The 14,709-nt window shown below is 51.5% G+C and overlaps 2 protein-coding genes across 2 annotated transcripts; one reads left to right on the top strand and one right to left on the bottom strand.

The window, feature by feature from the left end:
- Positions 1 to 721: 721 nt before the first annotated feature.
- MRPL40 (mitochondrial ribosomal protein L40) lies at positions 722 to 4,532 on the top strand. The gene is made up of 4 exons (XM_036757562.1): positions 722 to 881; positions 2,084 to 2,176; positions 3,043 to 3,201; positions 3,890 to 4,532. Exons 1-4 carry the CDS (start codon positions 814 to 816, stop codon positions 4,212 to 4,214), a joined length of 645 nt encoding a protein of 214 aa, XP_036613457.1. The 5' UTR covers positions 722 to 813; the 3' UTR covers positions 4,215 to 4,532.
- Positions 4,533 to 5,187: 655 nt separating this feature from the next.
- Positions 5,188 to 13,749, bottom strand: C1H22orf39 (chromosome 1 C22orf39 homolog). Its single transcript, XM_036757575.1, has 3 exons — positions 13,688 to 13,749; positions 12,618 to 12,785; positions 5,188 to 6,181 (listed from the first exon to the last, which is right to left on the bottom strand). Exons 1-3 carry the CDS (start codon positions 13,715 to 13,717, stop codon positions 6,053 to 6,055), a joined length of 327 nt encoding a protein of 108 aa, XP_036613470.1. The 5' UTR covers positions 13,718 to 13,749; the 3' UTR covers positions 5,188 to 6,052.
- Positions 13,750 to 14,709: the final 960 nt, after the last annotated feature.

Raw genomic sequence — 14,709 nt, 5'->3', positions numbered from 1 at the left:
AGATTGATGGATGAATCAAACATTTAAAAAGTAATGAATGGATGTTAATGCTACACACGAATTATTCCAAAAATTTAGAAAAACATCCTGTCACACTCTTAATGTCAGACAATGTGGTACAAATATCTAAACCAGGGAGAAACAAATCATAAGACCATTGTCAATATTGCTAGGTCTGACGCTGGACAAGTCGCTGACTCAGTTGCCTAGGCTGTGAAATGGGGATCCCCGCACCTACTCGCAGGGTTGTCCCGAGGATCCAATGAGGGAATATTTGTAAAGTGCTTAGCAAGTGCCTGGCACATAGTAGGCGCTTAATCAACGCTTATTCCCTTGCCCCCTTCCCTTGTCTTCTCTAATATGACTGCACTCAACAATCTACTGTACGCGAGTGGGGGGTGATCTGAGATGAGGCTGGGGAGGCATCATTTGGGGGGTGGGCTACACTCCGGGATGCAGTGTGGCTCCCGGAGCCAGTGGGAGGCTGGGGTGGGCTGCCGGGCCACCCAGATAGACGAGGGCGGAGAGGGGAAGGAGCGGGTTCCTGGACCTGAGCTTGGCGCTGCGGTCGGGGAGGCCCCGCCCCTCAGGCCCCGCCCCCACGCACAGGTCCCGCCTCCACGCCCTGCGGCCGCCCTGGCCCGGGCGGAACGCGAGCAGCTCGGCCTTGGGACCCGGCGGAACGGGACACGTGGGCCACCAGGCCGCCAGGCGCATGCGCGGGGCGGGGTTGCAGACCGCAGCGAGAACCGGCGGGGCCCCGAGCAGCGGCGGCGAGCACGGGAGAAGCCGGAGGGAGCCGGGGTCTCGGCCATGGCCGCGTTGGGGGTCGCGGCCCGCGCGCTCGCTCGGCAGGGACGCTCCGCGGGGCCCCGGGCCTGGTGAGTCTGCCCGGGCCGGGGAGGCGCCACGTGGGCCGAGGTCGGGGCAGCCGCCCCTCCCCGGGGGGTGGGGAGGAGGTGACCTTGGCTCGCTCTCCCTTCCCCCCTCCGCACCTGGCGTCGGGCGCGTGGGCGGGGTCCCGGATCCCAAGAGACAACCTTCCCCCCCTTACGTGCGCTGCGCGTTATGGCCCCCTTCTAGTTGAGTCGTGTGCGACCCTCCGGGGCCCATTCGGGGTCTCCTTGGCAGAGACGCTGGAGTGCTTTGTCATTCCCATCTCCGACTGATTGACAGATGGGGAAACTGAGGCAAGCTGGGTCACACAGCTAGGGAGTGTCTGAGGTCACATTTGAACTCAGGTCTTCCTGAGTCTAGGCTGAGCCGTCTACCCACGTGGTGCCTCCTCCATGCCCGTGGGATCCCTTAGTGCAGAGGTTCCCAAACTTAATTGGGCCACTGCCCCCTTAAAAAAAAAATTATTCAGCCCCGCCCCCCCGGAAATTTGCTTTCTTTACCCCTTTAACTTTTGTTTTTTGAAATTCGTGCCACTTTAAAGAAAGAAAATATTTTTTTAAAAATGACGCATCTCACATTTAATAATTTACTGTAAATTTGTGGGTTTTTTCTGCATTGGAATTTTGATGACACGATATTGCGTCATGTAACTGTATAGTATCGTATTGTAGACAAGTCATTACACACACATATTCCTGCCAATACTTGCTTGTTAAGACCTGCCAGCAGACGTGTCTGCTCATTGGTTATAACTTGCATTGTGTGTGTTTATTTGGGGAATAATGTAATCGCTACGGCTTTACCTGTTACACAACAGAGGAAACATGTATCATGTTATATTTTCAAAATTCTCTTCTTTCCTCACGCTTCCACCACCCCCTTATTTTTATTCCACACCCCCCAATTGCACCCGAGGCTGCTACCACCTCCCCTTTGGGAGGGGCCACCACGCCAGGCCTGCCTGGGACTACCCAGGCCAGAACTCAGTCCGAACTCAGAGTTTGCCTCTTTGTCAGAAGACGCTCCCGGTCATTCAAGGCCTGTCCTAGGCCAGAGAGGACTGGACAGTGATTGGAAGAAGAGACTCCGGTCATTGGGCTTCATTTACTAGGACTAGGGACGTGCGTCCTTGGCTCCTGTGAAGGGGCTGCTCACGGAAAGCCTGACTGTGTCATTGTCTCTGCAGCCTGGGGCTAGGCCGGCCTGCCACACAGGCGAGAGGGAACCACGTCTGGCACACGTCGTCGCTGCTGTTGCTTCGAGCAGCCCTGCCTGTGAGGTGAGACCCGGCTGCAGGTGTGCTTGCGTTTGTGAGTGTGGGAGGGTACGTGGAGACCAAAAGGCCGGCTGGCTCCCTGGGGTCTCAGGGCCCGAGATGGAAGGGTCCCGGGGCCAGCTGGGCTGACCGCCCTTCCCATGGCTTTTGTGGGTGGATGGACAGGGTCTGCACCAACTAATGTGCCCGCATAGGTGCATTTTCAGGGTGAGAATTGAAAGCCAAGCTCATTTAGTGGGTGCCTGGGAGCTCATTTCAGAACACTTTCTTACATAAGATCAGCTCCTGTGTCTTCAGGTGCTGGACTAGAGAACTGCCTGTCCTCACTGGACTCTGGTCTGGTATCGGTCTGAGTGACCTCTAGTGTGTTGGCGCTGGGCTCCACACGGTTACAGGATGTGTCTGTGTTTCTTCTGAGAGCCCCTCTCGTAGTATTGTTATTCCTTGTCTTGGCGATTTTTATGGTCGCTGGTTTAAAATTTGGGGACCCTGGCAAGCGTGCCTGTGAGAAGTGAGACCTTGTGTCCTTCACACGTTGTCAGCCTTCTTGGAAGCCTTCTGCAGCATAGGGGACTTTTGAGGAGAAGCAGGAGCTGAGGATCAGGAGGCCCTCCCCTGTGTTTATTTTTTTGTGTGGATCCTGTGTTTTCATCAGCCTAGGGCCGGGCAGCCTTAGCATGTGACTTTGGGCTTTCCCCTTAATTTACAGCTGTGATTAAATGTAGAGAGTTTTCAGAGAAGGGCCAGTCAGTAAACATTTGTTGAGTCCCTTCTACGTGCTGGGCCCCAGCTCCCACGCAGCATGCTGAAGTCTTTGTGGGTCGGCTGGGCATTGTCTAGTTGTGTCTCATGCTCCCTTTCCCGGCTAGAGGAGAGCCTCTCAGAAAAAAGAAGAAGGTGGACCCTAAGAAAGAGCAAGCTGCCAAGGACCGACTGAAGAAGAGAATCAAGAAGCTGGAGAAGGCCACCCAGGAGCTGATCCCTATCGAAGACTTCATCACTCCAGTGAAGTACCTGGAAGAGGAGAGGTAGGCCCGGGAGGGGTCGGGGCACACTCTCCAAGGCTCTCTTGGCCTTGCTTTGGAAGCCAGGAGAGTTAGAAAGTGGAAGGTGGAAATAGATATAGGTGCCCACTGAGTGCTGGGGATACAGATGGGACGGGCGGGACAGGCCCTGTCCTCAGAAGCCTCCATTGTAGGGGGGAAGGCCCCCAGAAAGGAGAGCTAGAGTCAGGGGGAGTAGATGTGCCAGGCCTAGTTCCAAGTGCACTAAGTCTGAAAGTCACCCACCTACCAGACTCCAGGGTAGAGCCCAAGGCTCCTGTGGTGAGGGGATGGGGCTGGGCTAGCAGGGGGAGAAGGAGGAGGCAGCATGGAGTAGAGATTGAATCAAAACAGAAAACTCATGGAATTGACTGATGGCAGGAAAAGCAGTGTCCCTAAAACCAGGGAGATGCTCAGATAAGGTTCTGGGAGAGGTCTAGGCGGGAGAGCTCACTTCATCTTGGGGGAGGATGAGGGCGCTTCACAGAGTTCCTGCCGTCTTGATAAGTGAGGATTTTTAGCTGGGCTTAGAGAGGTGTATGTGGGAGGGTGTCCATTCTAGACAGTAAGCTGAGGCCGGATGAGGCCGGGCACAGAGATATTGTGTGTCTGTGTGTGTCTAGGGTGGTGTACGGTGCCCGGCCTCCTCTCCCACGCTGCTCTGTGTCCCTAGGCAGCGCCCAGAGCAGCAGCTCCCCCTAGAGGACAGCGAGAGGAGGACCTTTCTCATGAAGAGGTGGGCCCTTTACAAGCAGCAGGAACACGAAGCCGAGCGAGAGAAGATCTCGTCCATGCTGGAGGCCCAGCAGGAGGCCCTTCGGGAGCTGCGCCTGGAGTCTGAGCAGCTCTATGAGGCGGCTGCCCGGCGGGACAAGAGCTTGTTTCCCTTTGACAAGGAGGGCCCCACGTACACTCCGGCCACCCCCGGCTACCAGGCTCCTGAGGGCAGGTACAATGACATCACCAAGGTGTATGTGCAGGTGGAGCACAAGAGATAGGTGTCACACACCGCCAGTGCGGGCTCGAGGATCCTCATCCTACAGACCTCTGCGGGAGCTCGGGCCCCGCCCACCAGCCCCATGATGGCCCCCCAGTGGCCAGCTGTCCTGCCATCTGTGGTCCTCAGAGACCTCCCTCTGTGCTAGGAGACAGAAGGCAGCAAAGAGGGCCCCTGCCTGCAGGGTGGAACCAGCCTGGAGAGAAGGTACATTTGAGGAAGCGGGAAGGGGCCCTGGGGCCTCCTGCAGGGCTGGGGAAGTCCTGGAGGGTTTATTTCTTTTAATAAAATAACAGTGATTCATAAATACTATGTTTAAGTATTTGAATGAGTTTTTATTGTGTTATAAAAAAATGAAAAAATTGCTATTAAAAACTGCCAGCCTTAGAGTTGCCTCTCCTGACCTGTCCATAATTGCATGGGGAGGGATTATGGATCTAGGGTGAGCCCAGGCCTGCCCAGCTGTATAGCACCTTTCCCTGGTGATTTGAGGATCGAGATGACCAATGGATAGATGGTGGCTGTAGAAATGTAGTCCATGCTGCCGGCTGCCTCCCTGTCTACAATGGAAAAGGGCTATGTCAAGCATTCTTTATGTCCTGTGGGCTACTCTCGCACTCAGTGCCTCAGGCACCCACCACAAGATTGGGCTTCTGAAGGCCCTCAACATTCAGCCCCATGCTCCCTTTCTTTTTGTGGTCACCAACAGAAATGCTTCAAGGAGCCAGGAAAGCTCCTCCTCAGAGGGGGAATGTGGACCAATGAGGCAGAGCCCACCTGCCAGGGCTTCCTCCCCAAGGACGGCTGGCTGGAGGGTAAAGACATTTTGGACACAAAGTAGGATGATAAAAGTGTAAATATGTTCAAAGTTCAGTTGTATGTTGAGACAATGGGAACAGGAAAGCCTTCCCAGGCAGTTGGTTGTTTCTTTTTTTTGTTTGTTTTTAAAATGAGCCGCTTTCGGGACCCTTAGGAAAATTCAAAGCCTGTCTGAGCAGGCCTGGCCATTTATTTTCTATCATACCAGCACAGCCACACACTTTACAAAAGTAAAGAAATGCCTGACTTGAGAACAACAATAAGGAATGGAGATGTTGGGTGGGGATGGATTTATTTTCACTTTTTCTTTAAAATCTGTGAAAAGCCTGATTCTTCATGAGGGTCCTTCTCTGGAGCATGAAGTGTACATGCCCCCCTTAGCGGGTGGAGGCATCAGCAAAGTGTGGCAGTCCAGTGTGCGTCCTGTGTCCCCAGGGGCTGGATGGGCTCCAGGTTCACCTGCTGCTGCTGCTGGTGTAGACAAGGCCTGACATAGGGAGGGAGGGCAGAGGCAGGTACTGGGCACCCTGGGCCAGAGTGGGGCAGGCAGGCCAAGCCCGAGCCAGCATCATGCCAGGATAGAGAGAGAAGGTGCCCTAGAGAGAACTACAGGTCCAGCTCACCTTTCACACACACAAACAAGAGGGGAGGGAGCATCCTGATGTCCCCAGAGCATAAGACCCTGGTGTTCTAGATGCCCTTTTCCCCAGGAGTGGGGGGGAGGGAACAGTGAATCTTGCCATCTGAAGAATGTGCTGACCCCCTGCAGATCAGGCAGTGCTTGGCTGGAGGCTCTGGGGTGGGGATCTCTTCTGAGGTAACAGGGCTGGCCAGCTGGGAACCAGGAGCAGGAGGCAGAAAGGGGAGCTGGAGAAGCCTTGGGTGGGTGTGGGCCTTACCTGGTGGCACCAGGTCTGCTGAAGAAGCTTTGGGGGGGTGTGGGCCTGGCCCCATGGCACCAGGTCCACTTGTGCTACACTCCTCAATGACGTCAGCCCATCTCCTCCATCACTCGGCCCCTCACTTGGATTTCTCCTCCCCAGGCAGAGGCAAGTGCCACTCCCTGGGGGGGCTCTGCCTCATGGTCCACACAGGGGGGTGCTTCTGCTTGGCCAGGATGCGGGCCCGCTCGCTCTGGCAGAGGCATTGCTGTACAGACAAGAAGCCAGGTCTATCCCACGGCTCACTGCCCCAGAATGACCTCCCAGGCCCCCTCCAATGTAGTCACCCTGATCCCTGCAGCAGGGAGCCCCACCTAAGGGCCCTTGTGGACCTGGGCCTTGTGGGTGTGTCCAGAGGCACCAGGGAGGTGGGCTCCAACACTGCCAGCCTGACGACCAGGGGTGATCTAAGCCTCCTAGAAGTACGCCCCTCGAGGGCAGGACTTCTTGTTTTTGTCTTTGTATCCCCAGCAGCCCGCACACAGTAGGGGCTTAATGAATGCTGAGTCGAATGTAAAATTGGCATACTACTTTGTACTTGTACCACCTTCCTTTCTTGTTCAGAAAGGGCTTTGTGAACCCTAAAGTGGCCCGGAATGGGGGCTCGTCTGCCCCTGAAGCACCCGCACTTCACTCCTGCCCAGAAAGGTGCTGGACAGGCATCTGGCCCACCCCATACTTTTCCCTCTTCAGCTCCAGCCCAAAGCTGTGCACCCTCCCCCCAAGCCCTGGGGCCACAGACACAAAAGCAGAGCCTCTCACTGCTCAGGCCTCCCAGTCCCCTTGGGAGCCCTTTCATTACTCCAAGCCGCCCCACCCCCCAGCTGCTCCTTTTGTAATACAAGGAAAATTAGGAACCCCTGAGAAACCCCTAGCTACTGACAAGCACCCCCAGAAAGAATGGTCTCAGATATCTTTGGCATTTAGCAAACCCCCTGGGACTCCATGACTCCACCAAGGAATGTCAATAGATAGGACCATCCCACTGAAGGATAACCTGGCAGACCCTTTCTAGCAGATATCTCTGGGGCTCCATGACTCCACCAAGGAATGTAAATGAGATTATCCCACTAGTAGGATAACCTGACTGAATCTTTTGATCAGCCAGGACCTTTGTTCCTGTTCCCCCCTGCCCTGTACCCCCATATCCTATATAAGCCAAGCCATCACCCAACACATTTGCCATTGATTTGTGGTGCCGTACCCCAATGGCCGCTGGCTAATAAATTCTCCACTTAAAACTTATACTCTGTGGTGTGTCTCTCTCGATTCTGGTACAACATTTTGGAGGCCCCAGCGAGATGAGGCGGTATTTCGTGTTACCGCCCTGGAGACACACACAGAATTCCGGACCTCAACAGGGAGTCTCTGCTCCCGATCCACCTTCTCTCACTTCAGAGGGCCGGCTCCTGGGGATTTCTTTTCCTAGGACTCTGATGTGGAGTGATGGTCTCCGAGAATGGGCTCTTTGCTGACCTGTCCCTTTTCGGCCTATGGAGAATTCTGGTTTTTTAGACCTCTAGAGGTAAGGTTTTTCTGGTTTGGTTTCTGGTTTGGGGCTAGCCATTTGGGTCTCTGTTATCATGCTAAACCCTGACGAGGCTGTGGTACAGAGCTAGGGGGGCTGGGACGCCACCCTTCCTATTGGGGTGTAGGAAGATTGGGGTGTTTTCATTGAAGAGGAAACCTGGTTTATTTTCTTTCCTCTGAGGGGACCTGTTTAGCCCCAGTTAACTCATGCCATTGGTTATCTGTTTTGTGTTGGGTATGGGAAGATTGGGGTGTTTTCCTTGAAGAGGAAACCTGGTTTATTTTCTTTCCTCTGAGGGGACCTGCTTAGCCCCAATTAACTCATGCTATTGGTTATCTGTTTTGTGTTGGGGTATGGGAAGATTGGGGTGTTTTCCTTCAAGAGGGAACCTGGTTTATTTTCTTCCCTCTGAGGGGACCTGCTTAGCCTCAGTTAACCCATGCTACCGGTTGGGGTGTGGGAAGATTGGGAGTGTTTTCCTTGAAGAGGAAACCTGGTTTATCTTCTTTCCTCTGAGGGGACCTGTTTAGCCTCCAATTAACCCATGCTGTTGGTCTCCATTTTGTGTTGGAGGTGTGAGAGAGGTTGGGGGTCTATCTTTGAGGAGGAAATCTTTCCTCTGAGGGGACCTGCTTAGCCTTCAATTCGATCCACACCGTGAATTTTGTTACATTTTGAGTTTGTCTCTGTTCGTGTGTCTATGTCAAAACTGTGAAACATTTAAAAAAAAAAAAATCTGAAACATAGGCAGCCAGAGATATCAGGCTGCCACTAGGGAAACAGACTCCCTTCCTTGTGGCTCCCGTTTGGCCAACGTGAAACTACGGGGAATGGGTTAAAATTTGGCAAATTCTGGGTTTAAATTGTTAAAAAGTTTGGAAATTGGTTAGTTGAATTTGGGAAGAAAGAACTCCTGAAATTGTAAAGTCATTCCAGGAGCTCACTCTTGCTGAAACATCTCCTCGCAATGAATGCCTTCTGGCTAAAACCTCTGTTAAAGTCTTCAGTGGGACTCTAGCATTTGTCTTAGTCCCTGATTCCCTTAGATTCAAGTACAAAGAAGGTTTTTGGGAGTGAGCAAGGGGGTGAAGTTTAACTTGAATTACAATCATTGAGATCTTTTCACTAGGGCTGAGGTAAAGGTTAGAGCAGTTAAATCAAACTCCTCTCCTCCCAGATCAGATTAGAAGAGAATGCAGGAGAACTGTAGGAAAAAAAAAAATTAAATCGCCCTCCCCACTGGGCAAAAGGACAGAAATTCACAGACTGACAGTCAGTCCTGTGCCCCTGAGTACCTTTGTAGCCTGTCCTTGTGGTAAAGTTTAAAAGGTAAATTTGTGAAAGAGAGAGATAGAAAACCTGTATAAGGAATTTAGGGGGGTTGTAGAATAGCAGCTTGAGACTACCTGTCTAGTCAGGAGTCCATATGCTTCCCTTGGCTGCTATGTGCTCCTGGCCTCACCCTTCCCCCATCCTCCACATTGAAAGGTTATTAGAGCTGAAGCTAAAGGAAACTTTAAAGAAATAGGGCTGGTTAGTTAGTGCTTGGAAGGGTAGGCTCCTTGCCCTCAAGGGGCTGCCAGGCCCCACCTAGGGAGGAGCCCTTAGAAAACTAAAGGGATTTTTCCTGCTCTTATCTTCCTTGGGAGTCTGAAAAAATCCTTTTAGGCATTTTTGTATAAGATGAAGCTTGGAAAAAGTGGGTGCAAAATTAAGTTTCTCTTTCTTTCATAAGTTCATTCATGGCCAGGCAAAAGTTCTAATAAAGTGTATTTGGGATATTAATGTATTAATATATGTGATACATGTATTTATATATTAATGCATTAATATATAATATCAGAAGTAATAAGACCAACAATTCCTATATTGTATCTGGAGGTTTATGGACTAATTTGTGAATGAATCCAAATGTTTAAAGGTTGTTTTGCTTTAAGAAGGGAAAATACTTTTGAAAAATGTTCTGTAAAATCTTTTTGTATAATTTTAGAAGGCCTGCTGAATTTCCACCTGTAAGCCAATTGGTTGCAGTTCAAACCTATTGTGAGTTCTCGGAGTTTCTGGGTGAGAACCTTATTAGAATTAATGCTTATCTATAGAAGCCTTGAGAGGGAGGTTGAAGGCCCATTTGATGTCTTATTCAAGTTTTTTTGAGTAAGGAGGTTCAAAACGACAGTCTGAATTCCTTACTCCTCCCCTCCCTTAGTTTAGATAAGAAGAAAAGAATTTCACCTTAGCCCACCTGTCAGAAGGGAAGGAAAGGGGAGGGGCAGCAGTAAGAGGACAGTAGGGGCCAAGAAGCCTCCAACCTGGCTTCTTAAAAAAAAACTGATAAGATTAGACTAAGACTTGAGATGGGTTTGGCCTGGTAGTTTAATTAGTGAAGTCTGCCATCTGATGGAGAAGAACCCACCCTCAGGGGGAGATGAAGTGGCAGATCTTTTTAATAAGTGTTCCCTCTTTTAGAATGAGTTATAACGAAAAATAAATCCCCTTTTTTTGTGTCTTTGTGTGTTTAAGAAGCTGGAATGGGATTCCAGTATACACAGTTATGACAATGAAAGTACTAACTTATGAATTGTTTTGTCTTATGGTTGAAAAGGATTTATTTGCTATTTAAGATTTTTTTGGGACTACAATTTAATATTGTCTTAAGCTCGGATTATAGGACTAGGTCACATGAAGCCAGTAATGGCATGGCAGGCATTGCAAGCTGAGAACTTGAAAGGTCTGTGCCTGAGAAAAGTCTTGAAGACGACCTTGGACACAGCCTAGGTAGGATCTTCCTGACTTTATTTCCCAACTCTGCTATTTCCTTTCTGAAAAGGAAAGTCCCCACCTAGTTACTCCTAAGCCCTGCTTTCAGCACCTGGTGACTATAAGATTGGTTATCAGATATGACTCGTGCCTGGAATCAAACAGAGCTAAGGAAGTTTTTTCCTTCTGTTAAGATATGACATAGTCCCTCGTTTCTTTCATAGCAAATTTAAATTATCAAGAAGTTTTGTAAGCACTATGCTAAATCTGTTAGGTAACAGATAGATGAATATTGAAATATCTCTGAGTTATTATAGTAGGATACAGGTATGAATAGCTTACAATTTTAACCTATGTTCATGACCAAATAAAACATTGAAATAATATAGGGATAACATCCTCCAAAAGGGGAAAATGATTAGGCAAAGCAAATAAGGCAAAGATGTAATGTGATCAATGTCTAATAAAAGGAAGGGATAGAGAATTTTGAAAAAGGCAATAGGATCAGATTGATTCCCCTAAGGATTATGTACAGATGTGTATGATTGGCTCTAAAAATTTATCAATTCTGGAAATTCGAGCTGATAAGTGTGTTTTGGTAATAAGACCTTAAATTTGGATGCTAATACAAGAAAACTGTATAAGATAATGGTACAAGTGAAAATATATCCCCTTTGTAAAGTATCTGTAAGTTATAGTAAGTTAAAATTGTCTGAGAATTTCTAGATCTGAACCAGAGAGGCAGAACTTAGCCCTGTGTGACTGGGACCTATGTTGTGTTTCTTTCTTAATCATCAAATTACATGTGTTCTGGGAACCCCGTGTGAGGAGTGGACATCTGGGCCTATAGGAGACCTTGCCCTGCGGTTCCAAGAGCCTGAGAGGGACAGCACCGGACGCGGACGGCTTTCTCACGGGATCCGGAACCAGAACCTGAGCAAAGACCTGCTTTTTTTCCCTTCTGCGTCCTTGTGTTCCCAAGACTGTTTTTCCTGAATTTTTATTATGTTCCCTCTGCTTACTTACAATTAGTTTACAATTTCTGCCCATCCGTGGGGATGTCCAAATACAGAAAAGGGAAAACCTGACTCTACCTAGATAGGGATTTTAAAACTTCACCCTGTGGAAAATAGAGTTTTTTCCATACCTTTAATTGGTCTTTAGGCGAAACTTTCAGTTTGCCTTTGACCAAAAAAAATGGGGAAATGTGGGATGTTTTATACCATTTTTTAAAATTTCTGGAGTGCAGTACCCGGGGAAGCTCCTTGGACATTCCTTGAGTCTTCCAACTAGGTCTGGCCTTCCCCTGCGGCCAACGACCTAGCGTTCCTTTTATTGTCACCCCTGCTTAGCGTTTTGGTTGGCCTCCTAATTTTATTGCTATGCCCCATCAGGTTGTTCCTTTTTTCAAGGATTTGAAATTCCCATGGAAGAAAGTGAGGAATGTAATACAAGGAAAATTAGGAACCCCTGAGAAACCCCTAGCTACTGACAAGCCCTCCCAGAAAGAATGGACTCAGATATCTTTGGCATTTAGCAAACCCCCTGGGACTCCAAGGAATGTCGATAGGACCATCCCACTGAAGGATAACCTGGCAGACCCTTTCTAGCAGATATCCCTGGGGCTCCGTGACTCCACCAAGGAATGTAAATGAGATTATCCCACTAGTAGGATAACCTGACTGAATCTTTTGATCAGCCAGGATCTTTGTTCCTGTTCCCCCCGCCCTGTACCCCCATATCCTGTATAAGCCAAGCCATCACCCCAACACATTTGCCATTGATTTGTGGTGCCGTACCCCAATGGCCGCCGGCTAATAAATTCTCCACTTAAAACTTATACTCTGTGGTGTGTCTCGCTGGCTTCCGGTACAACACTTTCCAGGTCTGCCCCTCCATGCCTGGAAGCCCCCTGCCTCAGCCCTTCTGGACTGCTGGTGAGGTCGAGGCCTCCTGGTTCTACTGGTTTTCCCATCTCCCTCCTGCCCGTGCTCCATTAGTGTAGATGGGCAGGAAGGTCACACTCGGCTTTTCGGTGAATCTGGGTGACTTTAAGGCGACCACTCGGGAGAGGAGGAGACGCACCTACTGCTGGGGTGTCCCTTCCCACCCTAGGATTCCACCATCCATCCTCAGTGCTCTATAGGCTTGCTGAGCTCTTAAAGCAGTCCATGGTCCTCCTCTCCAGCTGTGCTGAAGGGAAGCCCCAGCCTCCCTCCCCTCGGCCCCTGTCTCCCAACAAGAAAGCTTCTGCTCCCCATCCCTCCGTGGGCCACGTGGAAGGTCCGACGTGGGGCTTCCCCGGCTTCCTGCAGGGCAGAGGACCTAACCGAATCCTGACTGGGACCCAGGATACCTTGGCCTCGGGACTCCCGCTCTCCTCCCACTGCCGGCAGTGTTGGTAATCTCTTTTCCACTGGGCACAGGCCGGGGTCTCCCCGTAGGTGTAGTAATGATGAAGGAAGTTCCTCAGCGTCCGGCAGTGCTTCCATTCAGCCCAGTAATCCTCGCAGCTCCGGGGAGGCTGCAGAGGGGAAAGACAGACACCGGGGAAGTTTCAGGACCGTGTGTGCAGCCCAGGATGGTCACAGGAGGGGAAGGCCCTCAGGATGTGTGGCCAGGGGCCGATCCTCCCCGCCCATCTCAGGCCCCCTCAATATGCAGCCTCAGAAGAGCCGAGAACTCTGGGTTTGAATGTGGCCACGAAACGGCCTGCCATATGATTGTAAGGCAGTGGCTTTGTGTTCTCATCTGTAAAATGGAGCTAACCTCCCAGAGCAGACAAGTTCCTTAAAGTCAGATGCTTTCGTATTTCTGCTTTTCTGTCCCCAGTCCCTAGTATCCAAAGTGCTTTGTAAAGAAAGACAGCTGGCTTTTCTCCCCAGGTCCCCTCAGGCTCCCTTAACTTGTCACTTTCCTCCTTGGCTCCGCCCCCAGTCTCAAATCTAGTTTTTAGCCCCGCCCTTACCCTGGAGCGGTCCAGGTCCCCGGCATCGACCACGCCCACCTCAGGGTAGGCCCCGCCCATCATCCTAAGTCCTGTTTTGAGCCTTATTGGAAGTTCACATCTCAGACAAGCTCTGTCGGCCACGCCCCAACCCTACACGTGGTCACACCCACTCTCAGGGTTTCTCCAGGTCCGCTGACTCAGGCTTTTTCATCTCACCTGTCAGCCCCGCCTCCTCAGCCTAGCCCCGCCCCTCACTCCTAGCTCCTCCCACCAGCGCATGGTTCCTCGCCAATCCCTGCCGCCCCTCGGCCCCGCCCCCAGCCTCCAGTCCTAGGCCCGGGTCCCTCCGTTTCCAGGCCTGCCCGCCCTCGGGCCTCTCCACTGGCCCTCTTCCTGCCCCTCTCCCTGATCCCAGCCCCTGCCTTGTTCCCGATCCCTCCCGGTGCCTCAAGTCGCCCCCGCGCCCTCTCACGGACCATCCAGAAGCTCTCTTCAGCGCCAGCCATTTTGCAGCTCCTGACCTGTATCGCCCCTTTAGCGTATCAGCCAATAGAAGGGGTGAAGCCGCTCGTGGCGCGGATTGACATCTTTGTCAACCAATGAGCTTCCAGCTCCAAAGAGGCCAACCCTTTCGTCAGCGAGGCGGGGCTTGAGGAGTCACTTGCTCGCGGGAGCCCTCTGCCAAGCTGCGGGGAGGGGCCTGCTGGAGGTCTAGGATCTGAGCCCCAGCCTCCGAGCCGGAAGAGACGTCAGAGGCCCTGGGAGAGTTCCGCTGAGTTCCCTCCGCCTCTGCTTGAAGACTCGGTCTGATGGGGAGCTCACTAGCTTATTGCTAGCGTTTGTGCCTTACAGCAAACAGAGCTGGGAACATGGGGCGAATGGAGGGCCCAGACCCCTTCGTTCCCCCTCCGCCTTTCTTTGTCTCCCTCTATTTGGCTTTTAAGTCGTCCCGCAGGACGCTCCGTTTCCCCTTATCGAGCCTTTGCACGGGCTGTCCCAGATGCCGGGGATTCCCTCCTCACCTCTGCCTGTCCGTGAGCTCGGCTCAAGGGGCACTTTTCACGTGGAGCTCGTCCTGACCCCCCTCCCCCCGGGCTCATCCCCCACCTCCCCCCCATACGCGGTGTTTATTTTGTGCACATACGTGTCTGTCCATAAGCATCACCAAGCACCTACTGTGTGCCAACACTGTGCCAGCCTCTGAGGACGCAAAGAAAGCCGTTCCCTGGAGGAGCTCGCGGCCTGATGGGCTGCTAGAATGATGATTACGGTGGTGAATGACAACGTAGCAAAGTGTCTCCGGCTTTGATGCCCTGATCACCCTTGGGGGCCTCCCGAGCTCCTGGCCAGCCCGCGCTCTAAGACGCGAAAGAGGACATCTTTGTAAAGCGCTTGCACAGTGCCTGGCACACAGTAGGTGCTTAATAAATCCCTCCCCCTGGCTAGGAAAGATCGGAGATTCCGGTTCTGGGCAGAGTGTCTCGCTCCCCAGACGTCA

The sequence above is a fragment of the Trichosurus vulpecula genome, chromosome 1, assembly GCF_011100635.1.
Source record: "Trichosurus vulpecula isolate mTriVul1 chromosome 1, mTriVul1.pri, whole genome shotgun sequence".
NCBI classification, from domain to species: Eukaryota; Metazoa; Chordata; class Mammalia; order Diprotodontia; family Phalangeridae; genus Trichosurus; species Trichosurus vulpecula.
This window is presented reverse-complemented; position numbering and strand designations above follow the sequence as displayed.

Excerpts from the sequence above, each read along its gene's own strand:
- C1H22orf39 (XM_036757575.1), bottom strand. The coding sequence starts at position 13,717 with ATGGCTGGCGCTGAAGAGAGCTTCTGGATG. Across the intron at positions 12,786-13,687 it reads CTGAAGAGAGCTTCTGGATG|CCTCCCCGGAGCTGCGAGGA; the intron begins GTCCGTGAGAGG and ends TCCCCTCTGCAG. Across the intron at positions 6,182-12,617 it reads GCGGGAGTCCCGAGGCCAAG|CAATGCCTCTGCCAGAGCGA; the intron begins GTATCCTGGGTC and ends TTGTCTGTACAG.
- MRPL40 (XM_036757562.1), top strand. The coding sequence starts at position 814 with ATGGCCGCGTTGGGGGTCGCGGCCCGCGCGCTCGCTCGGCAGGGACGC. Across the intron at positions 882-2,083 it reads TCCGCGGGGCCCCGGGCCTG|CCTGGGGCTAGGCCGGCCTG; the intron begins GTGAGTCTGCCC and ends TTGTCTCTGCAG. Across the intron at positions 2,177-3,042 it reads CGAGCAGCCCTGCCTGTGAG|AGGAGAGCCTCTCAGAAAAA; the intron begins GTGAGACCCGGC and ends TTTCCCGGCTAG.